General features: G+C 38.2%; 1 protein-coding gene across 50 annotated transcripts in view; it reads right to left on the reverse strand.

Annotated features, from left to right (window-relative positions):
• Positions 1–4767: 4767 nt before the first annotated feature.
• Positions 4768–24841, reverse strand: part of MYCBP2 (MYC binding protein 2) — a 208207-nt gene continuing 188133 nt past the window's right edge. For all 50 annotated transcript variants that reach the window (XM_075088952.1, XM_075089039.1, XM_075089209.1 and 47 more), the window contains 13 exons: positions 22744–23027; positions 22347–22443; positions 19104–19223; positions 17242–17343; positions 15419–15547; positions 12894–13026; positions 12515–12618; positions 11188–11376; positions 10562–10669; positions 9374–9583; positions 7172–7279; positions 6811–6976; positions 4768–5782 (listed from right to left, as the gene is read on the reverse strand). In XM_075088952.1, the coding sequence (XP_074945053.1) occupies positions 5667–5782; positions 6811–6976; positions 7172–7279; positions 9374–9583; positions 10562–10669; positions 11188–11376; positions 12515–12618; positions 12894–13026; positions 15419–15547; positions 17242–17343; positions 19104–19223; positions 22347–22443; positions 22744–23027 (1866 nt within the window). In that variant the 3' untranslated portion in view covers positions 4768–5666. The remainder of the gene's footprint in view (positions 5783–6810; positions 6977–7171; positions 7280–9373; positions 9584–10561; positions 10670–11187; positions 11377–12514; positions 12619–12893; positions 13027–15418; positions 15548–17241; positions 17344–19103; positions 19224–22346; positions 22444–22743; positions 23028–24841) is intronic.

Raw genomic sequence — 24841 nt, forward strand, 5'->3', positions numbered from 1 at the left:
ATGGATATGTTTGGTGTCTTCCATTCTCACTGTTTAGAAATTCTCCTTTCAGCCCCACATTCCGGTTCATAGCTGGCTCTCTAAAGGTGGGAAGCTAACAGCCCCCAATTACAGTTTCTAGTAATAACAAGTTATATTTGCAAGTATCAGGCTTTCTGGTTGGGGAGTCACTCACTTATGGCAGAAACTTGAAGCAGCCCCTCACTATGATCATGTGAAGATGAGGAACAGCCCACAAACGCCCTTCCATAAAAGCCAAGAGAACGACAGCTGGTAACAGCCTAACTTCTCACTGTGTCAGGCTGAGGTCTTGCATGTATAACCTCTTCCTGCTTCGGCTGACAGACTGCCACCTGCCTGAAGAAGCCTGCAGCAACACTGCAACCACAAGGCCTTGGTTGTAAATGCTACAGCTTTTAGCAGTGAAAGTCTCACCTGTGCTGATTTTCTGGCTCTACCCAAGTAGCTCTGAAGCAGTCACACAGCAGCTGTGCTCCACCCTGATAAGCCTCGCTTGCATCTGGCTAGGAGAAAAATGCAGATGGGAAAATCATAGAGGCAGTTGGAAGAGAATTAAGCAACAATAAAATAGACCAGATCCAGCTATGATGAAAGTACGCAAGGCTTGCAGAGCATGAGCCGCCAGCTCCAATTTAATGAAAGTACAAGCTGTGAAAAATACAGGGAGATTAGTGTGGTGGGTCAGTGGCTGAAGGACCTGTTCTAGACTGCCTGTGACAATCTCATTCCTCAGCAGACTGTGCTGAAAAAGACAGAAAACCAAAACTTGTTCTTTAACAATGCCAGTTGAAGTTATTGTTTTTCAGCAATGGATATCATCATTAGGAAAACTTCCTGTTTTTATCCCCTTAATACAGCTACTCAGGAAGATTTTCTAGGGGGAGGGAAGTGCTTACACTGTTAGAATACAGTGTTAAGGCCTGGTAAGCATATATTATCTATCACAAACAAGGCCTTATAGAACAGGAGCTGAAACTCACTTGTTTTTCAAAAAGTAGCTATGGGTAAAATGGTCCTTAAAACAGAGGCCCTCAACTTATGGACTCATGGTCACAGAAAAATAGAAAGATAAAACTAAGGATGAGCGACAGCAGGGTACAACGTTGCCTGCAACAGGCTGGTTACTTGATAGTGTTGCTGATGCTTCAATAAAAGCTGGGGGTAATTGCTTTAAAAGGTTCCTCAAAACTCCCTGAGGCATACAGGGCAAGAACCGAGTATTTCCATTGTGGGCTGCGGATCAACAGCTGACACAAAAGCGCGTGAGACTGCTGGAAAGGCACGCAACAATCTTATTGTGGACTGATCTGATTAGTGGCCTGTGCTGGCATCTGGCTGTAACCAGAAGTAGAGATCGGTGCGGGGGCAGATGCGGTGACATGGATGTCTGACACTGTGTGGGAGCGGCGTGTGCGAGGTGCGACTGTTAAGCGTGGGAGCCGAGCTCTACCCAAGAGCCCGACGCTCACGCTCAGCCATGCCACCTCCCTGGGGCAGGGACTGGGGGTCGACAGTTGTGTGCGAGGGAAACGTTTCCCCAACACTGCCTGTCCCTCGCTCAGTCCGCTTAATAAGCTGAATGTAGCAGTGTCATGTTCTTTTCCCACTGTAATCTCAACTTCCTAAATTAATACTCATTAATCTAAAATGAAGGAGAAAGCTGGAAAATTTAAAAATGGAATTAATTTGTAACTATGGTGCCACAGTCAGAAATTTTCTAACAAGGATAGTGGCTCAGACACCTCAGATCGCCTGCTCTCTGTAACTCATTTTTCCAGAATGTAAGATCCACAGAGACCTATGTCAAGAACCTATGCATAACGATATAAAACACTTCAAATTACATGCATTAATCTTCTACCATGGTTAGTTTGTCTGTCTTCAATATCCTTTTTGGGCAAAAGTTTTTTCTTTTTATATTTTCTTTTAATGATTCCTCATCAAGTCAGTTTATAATTAGAAAGATTACTTTTCTAAGCCAAATATCTTCTGAATTAAGTTTCTATTACAGACGTCTCATCCATCACCTGGGACCATGGAAGTGCTGAAATCCTTGGTGTAAACGCAGCCATACCTTGCTTGACACGTGCATTACGAACACTTAAAGTAAGGTTCCTCTTCGTGCGCTCACATAAGAAAAAAAAAATTCTCCCTTTCTGTAACCTCTTATACTGGCTTTAAAATGGCACAGCATACGCTGCGCACTGGATTCGGCAGCTACAGGCTCTGCTGTGGGTCTCCTTGGCTGTGTGTGGCCAGCCCGGAGGAGCAGCAGCGCCCAGCCTAACTCAGGCGCTGCTCCTCCTGCTGCCCCGCCCCGTGGCAGCTCCGCTCCTGTGCGCCGGGGTGCAGAAAGAGGCTCCTAATACGGAGAAACGGTAGCCAGAAAGCAATGGAAGGAATAAAAAGGGCTTGCCTGCGGTGGATTAGGATGGAAATTGGGACCTGAGAGTCCTGGTGAAGAGCAGGGGGGCAGCGACATGAGGCGTTGAATGTGGATGAGGAGCAGGGAGTGAGGAGGGTCTGGGTTGCGAAGGAGAGACACATCTGAATAGTATGTTAGGGAGCACCTTAATAAATACACCGGGCTCTGCTTTCTTCCACTTTCTGTCCTGTGTACACCCTGTTGTACTCTAACCACTGGTTTAATACCACTGGTATAGTCCAAATGTACTGCAGCACCTCCCAACTATCAGGCATATTAGTTCTGATAACCCTACAGCACATTTCTTGTATGATGAGTAGAAGAGTCCTTAGGAAGTCATTCTCCATCTTTTACTCTACACCTCCCATTCTCAAGCAACCCAGGGTGTGTCCAATAGGAGTTCTCAGGTTGTAGATACAGGATCATCAAGTATTGAGTGAGGAACTTACATTTTCAAATAAAGACACTTTGGGTCTTAAAAAGACTTTAGTGGGTCTCCAGAAAGCAGCTGGCAATATTAAAACACGGACTGTCAAACCTTGGGCCAGTGTCTACCCTTCACCCGCCAGAATGTGTGGAACGCTACGCCAGAGGGAAGGCTGATGGTCTGTTTATGAAGAAACCTCACAAACACGGAACCACAAACGTGGAAGAACACTTCAAACTTTGACCTTTCCCTCTTTGTATCTCAACATCCTCTCACAACAAAAACCCCAAATCTGCCTTGGTGCTGAAGGTCGCAGTGTCATTGGTCCGAAACATTGCTGCTGCTTCAGGCCCCAGAGTAGGTTGTGGTGACTTAACTTTAAAAATGCACAGTACAGCCACCTACACCTGAGCTTCTTTTACACTGAGGTGAAATGAAGGACATCCCAGAAGCGCCTGCCCTTCCCCTCTGAAGACGACTATGTCTGAGGTAAACATCTACAGTATGGACATAATTGGGACAGGTGAGTCATGCTCTCCATTTCTGCAAGTACAGTGTAGGAAAATCTTGACTCTTCAACATGCTGAATAAAAGCACCACATTGGCTTCTTCCTCCTAACACTCAAATAAGATAGCGGGTTTAACGTGATTTGAAATGGTTGATTTTTTGTGAGTGTGTGGAATGAAGGGCTTCATCACTGCAGGTACAGGGGCAATCTTTTCTTTTGCCTACTTGTTATTCTTTATATCCATTGCAAATTAAGTTTTATCTTGTACCTTTCCGCCCTGCTAGTCATCTGTAGTAATTTGATTTTTTTTTTTTTTTTTTTTTTAAAAAAAGATCTAATTCCTGACTTGGCCAAACTGACTGCCTATCCTGTTATATCCTTTGTTTGCAGTAGGGTAAGCTGCTGCCTGGGATCTTAGTATAGCTGGTTGTTCCAAAGAGACCATGAACACCCCTAAATAATATTTTTTTTTACACTTGATTCCTACAGGATCTTATCTAAGACTTCTGTCAATTTACTGAATATAATTTCTTTAGCTTGTTTTCTGTCTCCTTCCCTTTCAGAATCATGAATGTTGTCACTTTGTGGTTGTTTTCATCTAAACTGCCTTTCAGTCATAATCAGATCTAGTGAAGTCGCCTTTTAATTGCTTTCTCAACTTCATATAGCATATTTATTTCAAGTATATTCCAAGAACTTACCAAGCAGCCTATCTCCTGACGTATATATCTTTCCAAAGATATATCTGTACAGATATATCAAAGATATATCTGAAGTTAGGCAAGATGGATCCCACGGTTCCAGTCTGATCAAGGTCCTCTGACCTATCTGGATGCCATCTACCTATATCTTAAATGTGAAAGCAGTTGTTCATGTCTTTACTTGAAGTTATAGTTTGCTTTTCACTATCTCTTTGGCAAGGCCTGTTGTGACAGGAAAAAGGCTAATAGTTTTAAACTAAAGGAGGGTAGATTTAGACTGGATGTAAGGAAAAGATTTTTTACAATGAGGGTGGTGAAACACTGGCACAGGTTGCCCAGAGAGGTGCCCAGATGCCCCATCCCTGGAAACACTCCAGGTCAGGTTGGATGGGGCTCTGAGCAACCTGATCTAGTTGAAGATGTCCCTGCTCATTGCAGGGGGGTTGGACTAGACGGCCTCTAAAGGTCCCTTCCAACCTAAACCATTCTATGATTCTACAGAGGAGCAGATGACTTGGGACTCTTATTAAGTGAATGTTTTGGGATTCATGGCAAAAGGCTACTTGTCCTAAAAGTGGGGGTGATATTTTACTGAAAAGTCTTAACTGATAAAAATAATTTAAAATGGAGTAATCTTTTGTGTTTTACAACATTGTTGGAGATTGGAATGGAAATACCATACTTCATATGAATACTAGTACATTTATTCATCTTTTCTTTCAAAGATTTGAGCAGCGCTCTTCACGTCTTAAGTACTTCTATAACCACCAGTTTACCCAACAGACTCCCCTACTTTTTAAAAGAACCTGCGGAAATAATTATAAGAACTGCTCCTCCCCCCCCCCCCCGCTTTATAAAAACATTTCTGAAAATGGAGGCTTACACATTAATTAGACTTTCACTGTATAAAAATGTACAGTGGCTTTATTGACATGTACATTCCATTATGTTTACAGCTGCAAGATATGAGGCACACTCAGTATTGCACTTCATTAAAATTTCAGGCTCAAACATAACCCAGAAGTTTAAATGAAACTGCTGTTGTAATTTCATAATTCTTATACAGGACAAACATTGATACCTTTATATACAGCGTGATACTTGATACATTTATGCCTTCCTAACACAATTTTTTTTTTAATAACAGTCTAGGAAATAAACCAGAATATTCCTCTTTCCCATCCCCACTTGTGATGCGTTACAATTGTACAAGATTACAAAAAGTCAGTATACAATAATCAATATTTTTTTTTCTTTCTCCTGAAAGCCAGCATCATTCATAGTCCACAGACACACAGATCCTTTAACAGCAATTATTTATTTGTAAATGTCCAATGTTTCCTAGCCGATGACTGTAATGGCCACATGCAAACACCTCACAAGTTTTGATGTCTCGGTTCAAAAAAATGTCAATATCTCACAGCAAGAATTATGTACATGGTATTTGGCATCCTTCTTGCACTGTAAATTGTTCCTTTTACCTGGGTTATGAAATGGTCCCATCCTCATCCCAGCTAGGCTTTATTTTCAGGACACTTGAGGGATGAGGGCACCTGTTTTGCTCGGGTAAGAAACCTGCTAGTCTAAAAAGTGTGAGCATTTCTGCAAACCCCACAACCCAGAGCAAATTCTTCACCAGTGGGTGGATGGACAACATGAAGTGGACATTCTGTTCCTTCAAGTTGTTTACCTTTGGGACCTACAGTGAATTTAAGGGTGAGGGGAAAAGAAAAGACAAGATTAATGCTTGCAGACTGGATGTGAACAAACATATAGTACACTTCCTCAAAACACATGCTAAGTGAAGGTAATACATCTGTAATGTGAACTTAAGGCATCAAAAATGAAGGCTGAAGAAACAGCAGATAGAAAGGTCCTTTGAGAGTCAAATTCAGGCAAGAAGTCTAGAGGCTTAATAGGCGAAGAGAAAAAATGCCATTCAATTAGATCTGACAAAACACGATCGAGAACTGTGAGCTCCTTAAAGCACTTCCGTTGAATTGGGGGTGGGGGGAGAAAAAACCCAACCAAATCAAACTGCCATGTAACTTCAATAAAATTCAAAGTAAAAAAAGGCAAAAAGCTTACAGGAAGAATCACAAAATAAGTTCCATCTCATTAACACTGTAGAAGAAATCAGCGTGATCCAAAAGCAAAATCGATAAATATGAGCGAGAGTTACACTGCAGTAAAAATAATTCTAAGGTTGTATTAGGAATTGTCTTTTTGTTTTTTTCTTTCATGTAAATATCTTAATCAAACAAGATCTCCCTTTTTTTTCAACAGCAAGATAAATGTGGTTTATTGAGATTAAGTCAGTGGCACATGAAGTTAGAAACTAAGGCACTGGCAAGACTTTGCACATGACAGGTACATAAGTACAGGTACAGTATTTAGTAGCAGTGTGTTAATTTTTTCAATATAATGGTAACACATCGTGTCACATCTGGAGCATGACTTGGTGTAGGTTAATTGAAATGCCTTTCTGTTTCAAAGTATCTAATGTTTAAAGAATCAGTGTGATGACATTGCCTGTATTATTGCCAGAAACGCAAAAACTCAAAAGCATGCATAGAACAAACCCATTCTACTATTATTCAAGATACTGAATTTAAAATTTGCATGACTGACCCTGCGGTTTTCCTAGAAGTCACCAGCAAGAAAAGATAAGAATATCAGAATATTCTCAGAATTCAGTGTAGTAAATTTGCTTTATAAAAATACTACCTGCGGGACAGTGTGGGAGTTCTTCTTTAGGGATGCTTGTCATTCTTTGGAAATCATCATGGCAAGCATTGCAAAAATGCGTTGTCCCAAAACAGAAAAAGACAGCAACTGAACAGCAGTAGCGGCATTTGTATTCCAAGAAATCCGTACCGTGTTTGGGACACATCTAAACAAAAGAAAACATACACTGATAGATGAAGTAGCCGTGCTGTAACAATCCGAACAACACATTTCTACATTCCGTAGTATATATTAATATTATACAATACATATATTTACAAATTACAGTGAGTTATTGTACAACTCAGGTACTTGGAGCTTCAGAATGAAATAAAACCATGAATACAAGTTCTTTACTTACCTGAGCCCTTGAAACATCGGAGCATGCACCACAAATAAGCTCTCTTGGATCATAGTCATCTCCTTGCCCAGCCTCAGCATCGCAACGAGCTTCGCCACCAAAATACGCCTACATTTCATATAGGAATGGTTGGAGGTTGAACTAGAGACAACTATTATTTTAACAAATTCAGTTTGTAAGGGGAAATCGATGAATAAGGGTCATTACTATAGTCTCCACTGTTCTGATAACTCTCGGCTCTGACTCTAGGTACATGTTCTTGAGGTGCTAAGACAACATCTCTCACTCTCAGGATAAACAACATGAAAAATAGCACAACGTGCAAGTGACTGTAAGGCTTCTGAAAGAGTATTTGGGTGCTCTATGAACTGTATATAAGAAAGACAGGCCTGAGGGTGAAGGCAGCAGAGAAATATTGTACCAGCAGGGCTTTTTACTAGCCAAACTAGTATCTTTTTTTATGCTCATGTGGAACCCCTTATAATTAGAATTTTGCTATTTCCTACAAACTGATTCTACTTTCTCATCTTATTCTACCAGGGCACGCTGGGCACAAAAACACACCATGAAAGACTGCCACCTCTGACTAATTTCCTCATATACTAAAGTGTTTTTCATGTGCAGTAGTGAGATGAAGCGATGAGTAACTTCCTTGCTTCCTCTGTTACCATATAATTAAGTAATTAGATAATGCACAAAATTCTTGCTCTCGGCAATTCCGGCCTTTTTGCAGTGATTGTAGAAGGACAGGGAAAGTGGGCTCAAGGCAACTACGAGGAAAGAAAAATTTAGGAAAGCCACCTTCCCCCAAAATCTGCAGACTAAAAAGAAAAGGGGGAGTCCTGTGGAATGTATGTCAGGGAATTAGGTAGTAGTTTGGGGTGGACGGGTGCTGGAGGAAGGAAAGAAGTTAGAAATTAAATAGTTGAATGGTGCTGTTCAGACATAGAGAAGGAAAAAGAGGGCAAGAAGAAAACCACTGAAATAATGAGTATTAAATACTGGAAAAAGTGTAATGAAAATCAGGGACCGGACTAAAAACTGGAGAAAGTAAGATGAAAAAAGAAATTATTTTGTAAGGGAGGGAAAAAAAGGCAGCACGCAAGTTGCTAAAGATGAGTGAAAATTGGTTAACTATTGGAGGCAGGAACAAAAGTGAACTGAGTAACCGTGTAGTAATGAGCTAGAGGGATTCATTACTGCTCTCCTCTAGCATATGAAGTTAATCCTTTCTCCTCTTATTTCCAAATTGGCACTTCCATTTAACAAAAAAATAATTGGGGTTTCCCTTGAAAATTTTGTTGCGGAATTGCCGTATTCCATTCATTCCTTTGGGGAAAAAGGTGTCATCAAGATGGGCACTAAAATCAGCTTCAGGTAAGAGAAACAACGGAGGGGATTCAATGATGATCCAAAATGCCTCCTACCATAGGTAAAAAATGTTTGTCTCTTCTCTGCTGGTGGGAACCAGGGACTGTTTGTACACAATTTTTGTCTTCTGGATAAATTTCATATTCTCTACCTGAAGAAAACTGTAAATATATGACCCAGAGTCCATCAGGCCAGACCACATATTTCCTCTTTCATTCCTTTTTCTAACACTTCTGCCTCAAAGTCAGTTTACTGCAGCTGCAATGAACTCTAACTTGGGTGAAAATAACATTTAAGTGGAATCTCAGTGAGGAACTCTCCATATCAGAGAGTTAGAATGAAACTTACGTTTGTACTATTTTAATATTTGTGTAAAGTATGAGTTGGAAGCAGGACAAAGGTACGGTTGGTTGGTGTTCTAACATGGTTTCGTCTGCACATTCTTCTAAGGTGGCTATCACCTCAGTGTGCTTTTGGTTTCTGAACGGCTCTGTGTATACTTTTGAGCTTTACGAGATAAGACGCTACGTACATCTAATTTGCACAACACTACTTTTTAATTATGGGTTAACAACAATTTATTTTCCTGCTTTCCTACTCCATACACAATATATTAAACATATATTCCATTCTTTAAGAAATTGCTTTTGAAACTATAACATGTATTTTTAGTTATAGAAAACACAACTATTATTTTGTTTTAAATATATTAAATATATAGGTAATATATAAATAATAAATATGATTATTAAATTATAATTATACAGTATAACAATGTATTATTATACACATTAAAGAATATATACACACACTAATGTCTAATCGTCATACCTTTTTGCACTTGTAGCAAACATAATAAGCATATCTGTTCATAGCATAGCCAGCTGGGTCATTGTAAAATCTAACACCTGGTGTTGTGATGGCCTCACTCTTGTGCAACCCTTCGTACTCCAATCTCATCAGCGCTTTTCTCCTTACATCTTCATAGAGTTCTTTGATTGGATCAAGCAAATCCTTTAATACTGTATGATTGATTTTGTTCTGAAATTAAAAAAAACCAACGATTAAAACATCTTGCATCTTTATTACAACAGCTGTGATAATTTGTATTGTGGTCAAACACAAATAGCATAACAGATGTCATAAAACCCTAAAAGCTCAGGCAATGGGCATTTAAAAAAATGGCTGATTATAGTATACACTTTATTTGCTGCAAAAATAGGAACCAGGAATGCTATTTATATGGCTTTTTGTTATATGAAATCATCAGCCCTTACAACAGACTGTAACAACCACAGAGGGATGGTAAAGGGTACATGAAATATTCACCACAGCACAGGAATATTCTGATTGTATGTTTTCTCTAATTTTGGTCCTTTTTGACTTACTGCTCAGCAATTAAGAATAACGACTGCCGGCCCTCTCTGCCAGCTCTGTATCATTTAATGATCACAAGCTTTTGCCATAAATTACCAAAATCTGCATGAAGGAAGAAACGCAGCACACAGAACAGCTGACCACAAATTTCCTATTCCTACGGCTCCTTCCCAGCAGCTAGCATATGCTTTTCCTTACAGCAGTTATGATGTTTATAGAGTACAAGAGGAATTTTTAGTATTTTAAGCTGAACTAAGTACAAATATTCTTCAGCTCTGTCCTTACACTGAAAAGCAAAGCAGCTTTAAAAGGCGTTAGTAAAATAGAGGAGCCCTTTCCTGCCTCAGATAATGTGCATTAAAGATTACTTCTTCCCCTCCCCGCCATCCCCAAATATTGGGAATTTACAAGCTGATGGTGCCAAGAATAAAACAGCATTAAGATAATGTCTGCATTGTGCTTTCTTTTTAAGAGGATCCTTAGTTCAGGGAACAGTAGAAGTTAAAAAGATGCATCACCAATACCCTTTCTTTAGTGACATGAGAAATTAAGGAAACAAATGACATATAACTAACTCATATTGTAACAAGCAGTATATTACTAACTTGGTCGACCTAGGCAGTAACCACATAGCTCATTTACCTTGCAAATAGGACAGGACATAAACCCAAAAGTTATCCTTGGCCCGAGCCATCTGTTTTCTAGTACTCGCTGACAGCATTGCAAATGGAAAACGTGGCTGCAGTCCAGCTTTAGAAAAGAATACATGTAAGTGAACACTGAAGTTACATTAACCACCAAACCAGAAGTAGTTATTTTCTTTCTAGTGGCAATGTTTATCAACTTCAAAATTAAGTTTATTTACAACCCTGGAAGACCCCTATTTGCTTCTTAACAAAGAGAAAGAATATAACATGGTTGTTAAGACCATAACGTTTCCACTCCAAAACCTCCAGTTGGATATATGAAATATATATGAAGTATTTATTTATCTGAGTTGTAATTAATTACCTGAGCGGTGGTTCTCATTTACGGAATACCATATATTTTAATAAAGTAGACACAGCAAACTAAAGTGATACAACCTGATTCCTTGAAATAGCAGTACCGCCAGACAAAACGAAAGCTTTTTAAGTAATGTACATATTGTTAACCATGCCTGCTTTGAAATCAGTAAGAGTACATTTGAAGGACTTTATATTTTAACTTCTTCCACACTTTACAACCATGATATTAATCTCTTAAAAGGGGGGAAAAAAAGATAAAACCTGGATAGCTGGTGCTGCCGAAAGTGCTTCAGTAAAGCAGATCATGCACATGTCATCAGCATCTTGTTTAAGAGTTGTAGCGTTCTTATCACAGCCGTGCAAGCACGGCAAACAGTGCTCTTCGTTCTTAACGCCTCCACAGGGATGACCGCAGGGGTGTGTCTTGCTGCAGGCAATTTTAGCGTACTCCTATTAAAAGTAAATGATTAATCTTTTTCTCCCCTCCACTGAATGGTTTGATATAGTGTCGCTTTTTTGAAGGGTTGCTGGGTCGTGCAATAAACTGAGACAAAAGAATCACGATTCATGTCGTCTGCCACTACAGCAGGTACTTGAGAGAAACTGCACATTTTGTGTACTTCACGTAAAACCGACACCTTTTTTTCCTGTTACTCCTGAATAGCACTGGCACAATGAAACCATAATTTTTAAATTTTAATATTTAATTTTAATATAAAGAGAAATACTCTTTAATTCTCCATGTCTATTTTGTATATTAAGTGCCTCCTGCATAAACATTGCTTGCCCTGTATTAACAGCCTTTAAGATATCTGCAGAATTTGGTCTTTCAGGAGAGGTATGAAGCAGCCCCCTCTTAAGAACACATTATGAGCTCATCATTAATCAGCATAAAGCACTTTTACATGGAAATGGTATTTTAACCACCTCTTAATTCCTATCCCTAGTAAGCAGAAGACTTAAAAATTTTGCAGAAGCTAACAATGAATTGAACTGACTTAATGTAACAATAATATATTCAATAGGCTGAGAGAGAAAAAAAAAAAGATGACAAATTTGCCACACATAAACAGAAATAAATAGGTGGGATAAGAAACTGGTTAGGATTTGGCCCTCTGCTAATTGTACCTGTACTGTGGGGCACAAAAATGCTCAGGATAAGTGGATGCAGTTGATGAATCTGGCCAAGTCCTGAATGTTCGACACTCACATAATAAACAGGCTGTTTCGCACACTGCTTTTATGAAGCTTTCCAGCACACTAGACTTCATGTTGACAGTGTTTATTTTACTTTAAAATTGGAATGCTATTGCAAAAACTTGAAATGCTTTTGAAGATGATAATGAAACTACCCAGTATTTTGGTTGACTATTGGTGTTTGCAGCCTGTAATTACACTAAACATTTACAAACTCAGCAGTATTCGAATTATAATATAACATTCAATATTCAAACCTTTTCATATGAAAGCTCCAATTTAAAATGGACCACAGGGATGAACAAGGTTTACTCAAAGGAGGAAATCAATTTCATCCTACAGACTCTTCTAGTTATGTAATTATTGATGATTGATATTTGTTCATACACACCTGGCAATCTGTATCAGAACAAACGCTTCCCACTGCTGATAATTCCGTTCCACTCCTACACCCACAGAAACGACATGCTTCGGAACTGCTGGTGGTCGGTTTGCCTAGGTCCGCAAGAGTAAACAAAACCAAAAATTTTTGTAATGAAACATGAAGGACTGATATTCTAAACAGCCATCACAAAAAAACCACCACAAAACCAGCAATTCTTATGCAGTTAAACTATTTTATTTTTATTAACAATTAAAACCATTGCCCTAAAGCAGGTGAAAACCCCAGCCGTGGTGGTTTGGTTTTTTTAATCCCTTTAAATGAGCATTTGTCAGAAAAAGGTAAAAATAATCAGGGTAAAGAACAAGTAATAACAGTTGTGTTTTACCTGTCTGTTCTCTAAACTCCACCATAGCCTTCATAGTTTTTGAATCTGCTAATGCCATCAGCCAGAAAAGTTTGGTCCTACCGCAACCCTCGTGGAGATCAACTTTGATAGCTTCTTCTTCTTCTTTGAATACCTGTCAGGTTAATCAAACAGATACTAAATAGCATCTCTATGTTATTTTTGTCACTGTCTCCTTGGATTTTCATCAGATGTTTTATAGATTCTGCGGGGTTTGTCTACTGCAAGCTATTTTACTTTTATGCATTCTGTAATTTGTACATATAGCAGAATGTGTTTTTAAAAGTAAAAATATATAAATATATAAAATTAACGCTTGAGCTAACACAGCTGGGAAACAATAGCACAGCAATGCTAAGAAGAGAGCTGCACAACATTTTTTCTTAAATAAAAGATATGGAGCCTGGACTTCATAACTACCATCCAACTCCTTGAGTAGGCCACAGTATATTAAAAGCACATGGTAGCATTAGAAATACCTTAACATAACCATGCTAGTAGTTTATCAAAGTGACATTGACAGTTATGGTCTTAATAATCTATACTATATAATAGCAATTATATGAGTGTGTAATATTAATATTTTTTACTTTCACATAGATACACCATGGACACTTTTGGCTACAATAAGGAAAAAAATAAAACTTTTGCAAAATCAAAAAACTGCATGATATCCTTAGTGAACTTTATACAGTCTCTTGTTTTTCTCCTTTCCTAAGTTTTGAAGGCAGTTCTGTTTCCATTCATTTCAGCTGCAATTAAATAGAAGTTGAAATCTTCCTGGGTGCGGAAGCATACACTCAATTTAAACTTCATTTTAGTTCTTATCAGGATCAGGAAAAAAACCTGTAATTGCTTCACAAAGGATTTGCATAAGCAGGTCGTAACTTACAGGCTGTCCTCTTTTGGAGGGAGAGAAAATACATTAAAGACATATGTATGACAGAAGTTGGACAAAGAACAGGAAGCAAACAGAAAACAGGAGACAGGGACCATGGCAGAATTTGAAATTTAAATTGAGGGGCTTAACATGAGAGATGTAAAGGTAAAAGTGGTGAAGAAAGAGAAAAGTTTAAATGTGCTTTCAGAAGTAAGATTTTGGACAGATCAAAGGAGAGATGTGAGGACTTCTATGAGATAAGAGTTTACTTCTTACCAACTGTAATCTGAACAGGCTATATAGGAGAAATCAGAAAAATAAATGAGTACTAGACTGCTGTGCCATGACAGAAGCGTAGACATAGAAAATCATCATCTTAGGATGACAAAACAGGAACATTTCAAAGGGGATTGCAAAGATTCTGGTTAAGAAATAGAAGATAACAGATCCACATGGAACTTCCCAGGAAATACTGAGGCACCAAGGAGGAGATCTGTGGAGTGAAACTCCACGTGCTCTAGACTAGCTGATCCCTTGCACTGAACGACCATAGCAGCGAGTCCCCTGCATCTATCTGTTTTTGTTGTTTTTAGTTTCAGCTGAAAGGAATCCAGTTCATGCACTCCAAGGCTGCTTTATAACACAAACCAAAGCACATTAAGAAGAGATGATCATATCTGCTTCACAAGCCCATTCCTGATCCTAACTAAAAGCCAATCTAGATCCACTTTAGGAGAGGGACAACAGGGATGATTTCCAATGAATTAACTTTATTAATGAGGTTTATTATTTTAGCATAGGTAGTCAGAGGGAAAGGGGAAAATAGAAGACCACAAAAAACATGAAAGAGAAATAATGTCAAGAAAGAGGAAATGTTCAGTAGTTTCAGAAGCTAAGGCACCTTCAACATTAATTTCAATCCAAAAAAGAAATATTCCAGGGAGAATGTAGTTGCAGGTTTAGAGATGAAGAGGATAAAAGAATAACACAAAGGAACGCTGATTAGCAGAGTACGCAGCAACTTGTAAAACTCATCTAAGTCAAAGAGGAAAGACATTTCAATCCTAAGAACAAAACCAAAAGAAGTCAGGATATTTTCAGGCCTATGAATACGACAACATATTCATCTGTGAAAAGACAGTGAAAGCTGGAGGAATATTGAAAGATAAGACTGACATAAGGGAACCAGCAGGAATATTTGCTGTCAAGCGGTCTTCCTGGATAGGGGCTGAAAAGCACTGACTCATATGACAGAAGCAGTAAAGGAGATATAATTAAACAGGAATAAAGAACCAATGTGTACTTAAGAAAGTCTATACAGGTCCTAGATTCTCCTAAAATATGTTCCTGAACAATGTTAGAACATGAGATAAAAAACCTGATGTAGCATGAGTTAGATTTAAGGACTGCTACATGATTTTCTAAATCTTCTTCAAAAGATAAAGGAGAAGAGAATTTAAGTAAAAACAACTAAAAATAATTAAATGGAAACTTATCTATCCCATCTCCAAAATAAAAGAAAACACCATTTTTCAGATTTGATACTTGCCACTACCTTTTGTTTATATACTGGGGAAACGCACACAATGTATGCAGTGCACACAACATGGTATCAGGTATACTCTACCTGTCTCTGATGAGTTTTTGTTCGCCGATGGAGATGAAGGAATCGGTCACAATCTGTACACAAATTCCCACAGATATTACATAAAATGATTGCGGCAGTTTCACCATCATCATGGTTATCACACATTGGCTAAAAAAAAAAAACAACAAAAGAAAAAAAGGAAAAAATATTAAATAATTCTGTCTTTATTAAATCCCTCATTTCCTTTCAGCATCTGCTTTTATTCTCCCTGTAGTCATGCCCCAAAATTAGTAAAGGGGATAAAGTGCTTATTTAGAGTATTAATTCTATCTTTAGAATTATCAGTATCTAAACAATTACTCCGGGACACAAAAAGCCCTAATTTACTACATCAGAATATCAGTTCTTCTGATATTCTTCACCTCACATTTTGCATGATGTAGCAAAAATGCATTTTTCAACAATATAGTCAAGACATCGTTTTCAGCTAGTCTGAGAAAAGATTTATGTGGTAACAATTGGTTATGGGCACGTTAACAGAAAAGTTCAGAGATATGAGTACTCAGGTCAGTCAATGGGCACTATATTTACCATTCATTACTTTGATATGGTATGTTTACTCTGTTCAAACATCTAATCAAAGCTGTAGGCCATCTATAACTCAGAGAATACAGTTGAAGGAACAAACTTCAAAATCCGTCATAAAATTAAGTTGCTTTATTGATAATATTTTTTTTAAATTCAACACAGTTCTGTTTTGCAGTTCAAAGTATCTGTACAAATAGAGTCCAATGACTGACTTTGGCTATGCATATGTCTGAGAACAAGCTTCCGTCTTAATCCTAGAACATGTGGTTTCCATGATACTGCTCATGCAACTTAGAACAGAATCCTTTCAACAGCAGTCCTGGCAGGGGGACACACAGTTCACCTCAACATTTGAATTTCCTGATATAAAATAGGATTGAGGAAGGTCAGGTTGGGTTCAGCAGCTTGTATTCCTGCTTGACTATGTCTTGGCTGCTCCTCTGACATTTCCAAAGAAGTACCTTGACTTTCTTAATCACCTCAGAAACTTTTGTGTCTGCTTCCCTCTCAGCAGAGTTTCAGTCCTTGCCACTGCTGCAGCTGTCTGTTTCCTGTATTCTCTTTCTACCTACACTAAACTGCTCTGGAGGCTGCTTTGCTCTAGGCATCCTCAGTTGCTACGGGGAAAGCACAATCTTCCCTTGCCTCCCACGGGGATGTCCCTAACCAAGTCATAAACAGACCAGCTTCATTATTTTGCTCTTTCCCGATTGGTATTAAAAAAAATCATAAGCTTTTTGTGATACTGAAAAATATAGACAGAAGCTCATTTACCCAGAGGATTTACAAATGCAGTATGGAATGTGATGGATTAAATGGTAGCTTTACTAAATTCAGTTAGAAAGACTTTCTTTTTGGGGTAATTACTCTCTACTGAGATGGGGAAGGGGAAACAAAATTACAGAGAAGTTATTGAGGAACACACAAGAATTGACTTTATTATGTGACAGAAATCCAGACAGAAAGAAAAAAGCCTCCAATGAAGAGTGTCATATTAATCTACTCTCAAAAATCCATCCTGCAGGTGTTAGGAAGGCCTCCCTCCATCCTGAATACCAGCAGAATTGCTACCTTATTGTTTTAAGTTGCAATTTTTGTTTTCAGAGCACTGCTTGTCTAGAACATAAATATTTCAAATGCATATGTACAGTTCAGTGGGGATAAAAGGGAAGAATAAGGTTAGGCCAAGTCTACCTTTCTCTGTCCTTACTCTAAATTCTTTGACTACTGAATAAATGAAAATAAACACAAAAATATATGATTTTCAGTCTCACCATCTGCTTCTGTTGTCCGTCCTTTCCCATCCATCTTCCTGAGGATAGTCTATCAACATGATCCTGATCAAGTACACAGAGGGATGCTAAGGCCAGCCATAACTATTGAAAGCCAAGGTAGTATTAGATGTTTTAGAAATACTAAAAAATCCCACAAATAAAATAAACACCACCCCAAAATCCCAAATACTAAAAACAAACTTTGGCAGATAAGACTATTACTGTTACCTGCAAACTGTATTATTGTTAGCTGAAGCCTACTCACACAACACGTTTTTTATTTTCCAAAAGAAGTCAAGCATAAAATATAATTTATTGAACTTTTGGGAACTACTTTGTTTCTTTCAGGTATGTCACTTTATGATCGTAAATACAGTAGTTAGCACACAAGAGACACACAAGGAAGAAAGATCAACCAGGGTACATTAGAGAAATACGGCAAATATAGCATTGTTTATCATTCCCAAACATTGCAGGCTTTGGGGGAGAAGAAACTCAAGGACACAGAATAAAACAGAACAAAACAAAAAAGCCACCCACAAAACCACCTAAACAATAAAACTTTAACTCAGTAATACCGGTTTCCCTGTTCTCTTTCCTCTCTGAATGGGGCATTTGAGATTACCTAGAAAAGGGTTTTGAGCTAACAATTCTTTAGAGGAAGCTTTTATCTCTTCTTCTCCATTGACTACAGTGAAATCCTAAAGGGATGAGCTACATGAGATAATTTGTCGGTAGGCCTGCAAGCCAAACTGAAATTCACTTCATGTTGCAATAGTTTTTGATCAAAGGTTTGATTTGAACAAAATGACTTTTGTTGAAAAAACTCTATTGGACTCCCCCACCCCCCCAAAAAACCCCAGACAAAACCCAAACAACAAACCCAACCCCAAACCAACCTCCATGACAGAACTAAGTTCATTCACAAGGAAAGAGAGGCTGACATTCAGGGCTCCTCTAAGACCTGATTAAACTAACATGGTGACAGCAGGAGCTGGTGGTACTCTGAGACCGTGTCTTCCAAAGAGCAGAGACTATATGAATACGGGGACGAAAAGGACAACTGGCACAGACTTTCAAGACTGAAAACAACATGAGTGCTTGTAAGCCTCTTCTTCCTCTGTAATTATTATGCATTAGAAGCCATAATCTAGTAGGAATGTAATAATTTAGAACTACACTTTTCATGGTATTTCAGGCTATTAAGGTTAAGTTAGTACCAGTTTCTATAAAAGATTCATGGAAGAAGTAAAGACAAAGGAAAAAAAACACACAGGTAAATAATAAAGGGCTCAGCAAATTATTTTTCATTTTGAGACTAAAACACAGGTGAAGCTTAGCCTAATTGTCCTAGAGAACGTTTGTTACTGAGTGTTTTCATAATAGCCTGGAGAGGTGGCAGCTGATGACCTACAAGTCAAACCACTTAGTGTAGAAAGCTGGAAAAAGACAGCTGATACATATTGTGCAATTTTCCACATAGATGATCTCATAAATTTAGTAAAAGGCAAGTATCACAAACTTCAAGCAGAATTACTGCAAGGATAAAAACCCAAATGTATAAGCATAACACTTATTCTTCATTATTTGGGAGGTACCCAATATGCATATTTAATCACAATTCAGTTTTTATTGGTGTATTTCTGCCAGAAAGAAGAAAACTCAATCTGCTGTGACACAGAGAAAGCAAGACCTTTTTCAGGACAAACAGTGATTATCTTAGTTAGGATACCTGTCCATCATGCATGTGGCTATGCATCATTTCCTGAAACAAACTGTATAAGGAAGTTTTTCCTAAAATATAGGAAGGCTCTTACTGCATGCTTACAATGAACTAATGTTAAGTTTAGAAAAGTTCTTACTCTGGTTGTTGCAATGCACCTCACTGGTGATCTGTATTCTTCTTCCATTTTGGTCAGAGCTATGATGGTTTCAGCAATAGCATTCTTTGTCACACGGGACCAAGCTTCCGACAGATGACCCTGTTAAAGATGAAACTCAATTTATTACAGCTGTTATTAATATTAAGAACAACTGAAGTGAATTAGAGCTGCTACAAGCAACGTCAGGTTAGGATCTCAAGTTAGAACAGGGGAAGAGGAAGTCAAGGATGACTGACAAATCAATTGTTTTCAAATCAGACAGACCTGGTAAAAATTAGCCCTCAAATACTCAGGTGACTGACTGGGGTGGTATCTAAGCAACTACTGGAGTAACTAACTTGGAACAAGTAGAAGGGATATGATTTGAGGAATGAAAGTGCATATTCCTAAAGCCAGCCAGCACTCCCCCTGCAACAAAGAAAGATGCAGAACAGGAGCACAAATAAGTGACTGTGAATAACACACAGATTACAGTGGGTTCCTAGAAAATCAGCTTCACTTCCCTAGCTCAGCCTTCCTGAATACTCTCCACAGTTTCTATATTTGAAAGAAATAAAGAGGAGTACACAGAAGACATCAGAATATGGCATACTTTCCAAAAAAACCTTAAAGACTCTGAGCCTATGGCACTGACTTATACCCGAAAGTTTCTGATTCAGACTGGTGAATCCTTAAATACTTAACGTAATCTAGATTTTTAAACTTCATGCTGAAGGTGATGGAAATAACTGAGACTCACTGGACTTCATAAAACAAGCTACATTGACTAACTGAGATGTAGATACCTATGTACTGCAGATGTTGAAAAAGCGAAAGGAGTTCCATTTGTAACTCTTACGAAGTGGCTAATAATACTGATGTCACCCTACGGCTAATCAGTAGCTCTAAAAAGCCTCAAAGAAAGGTTTTTACATTAGAACCCCTGTATTCCTCCACCTTCTTTTGGGTAACAGCCAAACCCCCAAATATGTTTTGACCATGCCTAAACCACAGAGGTCCCTTACAAAAAACATAATCAAGAAATGTTAGTACTCCCAACTCTTGAATGGCCTCAGTCAGGTCTCCCTTATCTAGAATGAAAGAGAATGAAGTTCAGATCTCTGCTTCATACAAGAGGAGAGAATGGCCCTTATCGCCCGGCTATTAAATACTTCAGCATAAACTCAGTCCCAATCGTTCCTATAGGAGCTGCTACAGTTCAAGTAAGCAATTCAGGATCTACTGAATGAGGGATCTATATCCACATCTGAGAGGACTACAGTTTATCTGACTGACTTGATCCCTTTCTTGTTTATAATAAATAATATATATAATATATTAATATATATAAAATAATATATATAATAATATAATAATTAGTTATTTATTCATTCCAAGTAGAATGGCTTAAACAAGAGAATCCAAGACCCACAGCAGTATACCCAACACCCAGCGCTATTGGAAAACTATCAGGTATGTTGGAGATGGAGCCTAGCATACTCTGGATATGCATGCAAGTTGCCATATCTGACTCCAGAGCTTTAAGAACTTCCCTACTAATTTCTGCATTGGTTGTGGAGAACCAGATATTAGCAAATGAATGCAACCGTTTCATGGATGAAGGTCTTGAATGGCTAGAGGAGCTGCTTAGACAAAATTACAAGCGTCTGATTCTAGCCATTTTCTGTTTCTACTGATCTCATTTTTTTTTTTTCTGGCAAACGTCTGGGCTCAGCTTAGTTTTGATCAGCTGTTCATTAAGGGACAGGCTCTCCCGTTAACACGGGAGCCAGAATCCCATAAAACAAGGACCACATAGTTTGCTTGAAAAGACTTGCCCAGTACTATTTAAAAATGCTGCAGAAGAGAACCCACTACTTCCCTAATGTTTTCCCACTTACCAAAAGCATACCTACCAACAACGGCTACATATGATACTGGCAACAACCCTTAAAAAATACAATCTTTAACAAATGACTTCCATCCTCTGCCCCTCAATTCATTCCCAATATACGTTGCATCTTATACACTGGAAGAAGTGGGGTGGGTAAGAAAAACATATGGGCATATACATACAGGGGCACCATGTTAATCCTGGCATTTACTATTTTCTGAGTACTTGTCTTTACAACTGCCACTTTTTTCGGTCCTAGTTTTCATATGCCATTTGCTAAAGTGTTGATAAAACAAGCAGCAACAAAAAAACACCACGTGGAATCACAGTGGTACCTACAACAGACCTTTACCCTCTAGCCACTGGAACAACTGCAGCAAATACTAAGTGATCATTTTATGCATGGACCAGCACTGCTGAGGGATGAGGCACACTTTCATTTTAACTCTTAACTAAAGATGAATTGTGAGAATCTGAAATCTTGTGGTCAGAATCAACAGTGGCAATTGCAGAGAATTCCGATCCAGCTCCAACTTTGAGAAGGGATCTCCTTATTCTAAGCACAGTGAATGGTTTAGAAAATAGGACTCAAGCTGAACATACTGAAACAGCTTTCAAAGGGTAATCACAGAGGAAAATCTGAGTCATTCAGAGCATCGCACTGAAATAGGTATAGAATTGAAGAAAAAACCCCAACCTCCCAACAAAACACATAGAAAATGGTGGGGGTTTTTTGCCAGTATTGTTTCTGGGAAATAGCTGAATCACTTTTCATCAAATTCTTATGCCAAAAAACTTGTCTGAAGCAGATACAACTATAGACAATTTCAGCCCAGATGGTTAAAGTAATAAACAACTATAAATGTAGATTTATATAAACGTAGATTTCAGTAAGACTGAAAGGAGCCAGTCTTAATATGCAGTCTTAACCAGAAACTCCACATACAAAAATCTACATACAGGTATGTGAAAACAGAGCTATTATCTTACTCCACAGACACTTTGTACTTTTCAGCTGGAGTTCTGAGTGCTCAAGACTTTAAAAAACCTAAGGCTTCTAAGTTCACAATGTCACAAATGATATACAATTATTATTTACTTCTTAAATTTCTGGCACAAGTGACTTATTTAAAAAATGATTTCAAAACTGGATTTCTGTTTAGCAGAATCAGAGCTCAGTTCCTACTGCTTCTAGGCAGAAGACTCTGCTCTACCCAGAAGACTCCTGAGACCAGCTCATATTTAACAGCCCAACCCAATATTAACTAATAGAAAGTAACAAAAAGATGTACTCTTTGTTATCCAAAATATTTGAATACCCACCACACATTTAAAGGATAGAAACTTACTGCTGCCATGTCTTTAATGAGTTTAATAATGATCTCTGAAATCTGGGTAGGTGTTGAACCCTTCATCCACCAGTGGCTTTCACCTCGCCGAATATAGCTGCAAAGGACATATGGTAATACATGCAATAAATTCAAGTAATTAGTTACTATTTGTCAAAATCTATTACAAAGAAATAGTGTACATATTCAGCATATGGTAGGTTGTGGGGGATTTTTTTGTTCTGTTTTTTTTTTTAAAAAAATCGAACTCACTAATAACAGGACTCATACTGTCAGTGTGTTGTATGATATTTTTCTGTTTATAAAACAAAGATTATAAAGACAACATAACTGACTTCAAAGAATGTAATTATCTTTTGCCTTTAGCTCGAGAACATCTATGTATTTTTAAACAAACCTGGAATTGAAGATCATTGGAAGTGTGACTGTAGTAACTCCTTTGCCTGCCGTAGTGCCAGCTGTCCCTGTTATAGTGGTTCCTTTGGCTTTTAGCTGTACAGTGAGAGCTTTGGCAATGCATCCCAAAAACATGTCTAAGATACCTAGTTTATTCCAGTCTCCTTTTTCTGTTGAGTGAATGATATCGCTTATATCTGCTGGTGGAAGAGACTTCACTCCTATAATACTAGCCAGGCGACTAGGGGTTACCTCAGGCAAAACACGTCTTAGTAACGATGTTACCTGGGGGGGGGAAAAAAAATCAGAACACCACAACTCTTACCAAGACAGCTAGAGTTTTCAAGTAAAATAAAATAAAGTCTTTTCTTCCTCACAAGTTATTTCAGTAAGAAGGACTGAATCTACTTGCTGTACTTAAATCACACCTGTAAGAAATTCTGTAAGGTTGCTATCTTGCTTTGAAGTGTTTATTAATATACTCAGTGGGACAGGCTGAAAAGTCCAGAACCAATCTCATTCAAACAAAACTTAGTCTTCATATAATAATAAAAATATGCTTGGTACTGGACTTATAACAGTGATACAGATTTTTCTTACAACTCTGATTTGCTTGCACGTTACAGACACGTTACCCACTTTGTATATAATCTTTAGATCTCTGTAGCAGAACAGCTAGAGACACTTTACACTTCTGAAAACAAAGTACTTGCCTCGAGGTACTGAAAATCATGAATCTCTTCCATGATACTCTTTTTCTCCTCCTTTAGTTCTCCTTGCGATATTCTAACTGAAATTTTTTGAAAAGGAAATCTATGCCAATTGTGCTGGATCTAACAGGAGCTTCTTGACATTATATCCTTCAGCCTAACCAGCTGGTGGAACTGGGGTTGAAATTGACTGTACCATGCAAAGTTTGGTCAAACCCAGGATGTATGAAAGCTTAAGGAGTTAACATTTTGTATCTAATTTCTCAAGCCTTCAATATTCTCTGGAAAAACTGTTTATATTTTAAGAAAAAAAAAAACCCAAACCAACCCAACATAAAACCCAACAGTATTTTGCATACCTGCAATATATCAGAATTACTACACGGGGCAGTATCTGCCTCCAGGCAAGTTTGAGATGTGACATTGTAACAGGTCAGAAAAATTGGAAGTAGAAAAGTAGAGAGTATGAGACATAAAAACTGAAACAGGAACCAAAAATCCATCTAGAGAGGGCGTACCAGCTAGTGACAACAAGCTAGTGCATTCACTGTACTAAGGCAAATACTTTATATGTCTACACGTTATATTATGTGCATATAAACACACATCTACTCAGACAACATTCAAGTTCAGAAAGAAACAGATATTAAAGCTCTACCTGAGGGTACCAAGAGTAGAAAGGAATTGTCTAGTTACACACTATTACACTCATAGCCTGAGTGTAAGGCAAAGATGCTAAGGACTCATGCCAGATCAATAACACACACTGCTAATTAAAAACCTCTGATCTTACCTATGTAGGCTATATGGGCATTATATATGCATAATATGAAATACCCAACACACACTGTATTTTTAGGTCCTGTCCATTTGACAGACATTTCAACCATGCTCGACCCTTTCAAGGTTTAATTTTAACCAGTAAAGTCTCTGTGTCATCTGTTATGATGTTTTAGCAAGACAGTCATTAGTTATCCCACAATTATAGCTGCCACTGTGCCCCGAGGTCAAACATGATATTAGAGGGCAAGAATTAAAGACAGGTCCTCAAATCATCCAAATATTTGCCAACATTTGGAGCACATGCAGAACATACAAATAGGGGTAACTGTGTAGCGCTCTCAGACCCTTTCCCCACTATGAAGTGACATGACATCTTACTGAAAAAATAAGCAGTCACCTCACTAGCTTCCTTCCACACCTGAAAACTTAACTACTGTTTATACAGGATTCTTATTGGCAGTAAATAAACAAACCAGCTTTTAAACTTCGTACATTTAAGAAATGTGAAATTAATGGCTCTGATATTTAAAAGGAGCACTTCTGATTCTTGCAATTCTATGTAATAATTCCGGACAATGCTGTCCTTTATCTATAAAGTAGACAAAT

This window comes from Phalacrocorax aristotelis, chromosome 1, assembly GCF_949628215.1.
Source record: "Phalacrocorax aristotelis chromosome 1, bGulAri2.1, whole genome shotgun sequence".
NCBI lineage: Eukaryota > Metazoa > Chordata > Aves > Suliformes > Phalacrocoracidae > Phalacrocorax > Phalacrocorax aristotelis.